This window comes from Chrysochloris asiatica, unplaced genomic scaffold, assembly GCF_000296735.1.
Source record: "Chrysochloris asiatica unplaced genomic scaffold, ChrAsi1.0 scaffold00140, whole genome shotgun sequence".
Classification (NCBI taxonomy): Eukaryota; Metazoa; Chordata; class Mammalia; order Afrosoricida; family Chrysochloridae; genus Chrysochloris; species Chrysochloris asiatica.
Window position 1 is genome coordinate 4,413,590 of NW_006408658.1, and position 2,763 is coordinate 4,416,352.

At 37.5% G+C, this 2,763-nt stretch overlaps 1 protein-coding gene across 1 annotated transcript; it reads left to right on the forward strand.

Moving 5' to 3' along the window:
- The first annotated feature begins 898 nt into the window (after window positions 1–898).
- On the forward strand, window positions 899–1,849 carry LOC102813583 (olfactory receptor 52A5-like). Its single transcript, XM_006870342.1, has one exon. It carries the CDS (start codon window positions 899–901, stop codon window positions 1,847–1,849), a length of 951 nt encoding a protein of 316 aa, XP_006870404.1.
- Window positions 1,850–2,763: the final 914 nt, after the last annotated feature.

The following is a 2,763-nucleotide window of genomic DNA, read 5'->3' on the forward strand; positions in this document are numbered from 1 at the left end:
AAGTCTACCCTTTTATGCTACATTTGTAGAAAAAAATGTATCTAAGGGGCTTGGATGTAAAGAACTTTACTGAATGTTTTATATATCAGACTTTGTTTCCTGACCTACTTTGCTGGTTGTTGGTTTGTTGTTAAGTTCTGTGAAGACAGTTTTGACTTATAACATAGTACAGCAAAATTATATAATTCTCATTGCCTATCCAAATGGGGTCTGGTTCTTGCAGCAATATCATAAATAAAAATTATTGATGAACAGAGTTAGTTTTAGAAGTAGAGTAATAGTTATAGAAAGAGGTATTCTATCAATTATATTATTTCAGTAATCTAACATATAGGGATACTCAATCTTGGTAGTCCTAAGCAGAGAGTGGAGAAAGAAAGAAGAGTAAATGGAACAGTGAGGCTAATGGAATTAGACAATTTAAAAATCAAGGTCTATGTTTGAAGTTTGATTTCCAAATAATATTTTTTCCCCTTGTTTCCACAAACAGATTAGAAACAGAAAGAGAAGGTGGAGTGGAAGAAAAAAGGGAACATCACTAAACATACTGAATCTATTGATTGTATCACAAAGATGGTGTCCAAATACTGTTTTTACACTGGGGACATCATTGAGGGTGGTTGGGTAGGCTTGCCAAAATCAGTGAAACTTTAAATAGTCTCCATAACCACACATTCTCTCTTTCATTAAAACACGGAGAAAATGATGACATTTATTTTTCTAATTCTTTTATCAAATAAATTTGTGACTGCTGTTGTTGTTGTTAAGTGCCATCGGGTCGGTTCTGACCCATAGCAACCCTGTACATTTGTGACTAGGTGAGAATAAAATATATAAGAGTACAGAGCAACATACATTGTCAAACTCAGTCCTTTGTTAAGAAGATCTGTGGGTTGTCATGCCTATTACCAATGGCACTGTGTTTATGCCCTCTATGCTGATACTTGTTGGAATCCCTGGTCTGGAACTTGTACAATGTTGGATTGGGATTCCATTCTGTATTATGTACATCATTGCTTTAATCGGAAATACTCTACTTTTAACCATCATCAAATCTGAGCGTAGTCTCCATGAGCCCATGTATATTTTCTTGGCCATGCTAGGAGCCACAGACATTGCACTTAGCACCAGCATTGTACCTAAAATGCTTGGAATTTTTTGGTTTCACTTGCCAGAGATCTATTTTGATGCTTGTCTCTTTCAGATGTGGCTCATCCACACATTTCAGGGCATTGAATCAGGAGTCTTGTTGGCCATGGCTCTGGACCGTTATGTGGCCATCTGTCATCCCCTGAGGCATGCTACCATATTCACTAACCAAGTAATCACTCATATTGGAGTTGGGATGGCATTGCGGCCTGCAATTCTAGTAATACCGTGCCTAGTGCTGATAAAGTGTCGTTTGAAACTATATAGAACCAAAACAATATCCCACACGTACTGTGAGCACATGGCTATTGTGAAGCTTGCCACTGAAGATATTTACATCAATAAGTTCTATGGTCTCTTTGGTGCTTTCATTGTTGGTGGGTTTGACTTCATTTCAATAACCCTCTCCTATATCCAGATATTTATCACTGTGTCTCACCTGCCCCAAAAAAAGGCTCGTCTTAAGGCATTTAATACATGTATTCCCCACATATGTGTCTTCCTCCAATTCTACCTCCTTGCTTTCTTCTCCTTTTTCACTCACAGGTCTGGATCTCATATCCCACCATATATACATATCACTTTGTCCATTCTTTATCTATTAGTTCCACCTTTCCTCAACCCCTTTGTTTATGGGGTGAAGACCAAGCTGATTCGAGATCACCTAGTAAAAATGTTCTGTTCTAAAGACCAGGATTGACATTTCCTTGAAACTTGTTTCTATGGGTTTCATGGCTCACCTTGTGATCCTGGGAGTCCTGACGTGATCCAGTATGGTAAGCACTGGATTGCTAACTGCTAATTGAAAGATCAAGGGTTCAAATCTGCCATGTGCTCCTCAGAAACTATGTAGGGTTGCTATGAGAGTACTTAAAAACAGTTTGTGATCCTATGTGGTCTGGATATCCCACCAATATTGGAGAATGTAATGTGTGGATGATTTTAAGGACTTCTGGTGGATATTGACTGCTGAGGCAATCTGAGGAAGTTTCTGCTCCCTGGTCAATTTTAGTGACATGAATGATTCTAAGACTATTGTAAACAATATTTTTGTAATATTATTTTCAATCCTATTCCTGAGTAAGACATCACAACTGAGGGCAAGTAGTCCAGTAATTGCCAAAAATATGTGATAGCAAAATAATATTTAACTTTTTCATAGAAAATCCTTGAGAATGTATTCAATTCCATTTATTGAGAAAGAAAACATCGAAACAGCTGTTTTCAAAGCTTTATTTTTAAAATGATTTGTATAAGCTGTGCCTTGGAAAAAATATTGTCACAAATTCAGATTTCTCAACTCTAACCTATTTTTCTAAAGATAATTCACAAATGGATGCAACAGTACATTGAATAGGGATTTCTGGTAGCATAGTGGTTATGAGTTGGGCTATTAATCTCAAGGTAAGCAGTTCAAAACTACCAGGCATTCTGCAGGATAAAGATGTGACTTTCTGCTCTGGTAAAGATTTATAGCCTCAGAAAACCAGTGCCAGGTTGCTATGAGTCAGAATGGACTCCATGGCACACCACCACCACCACTGCCAGAGGTTCAAAAATAATTCAGATAAGGACATGGAATGAGGGATAGCATTACTCACATCAGCTAGATCT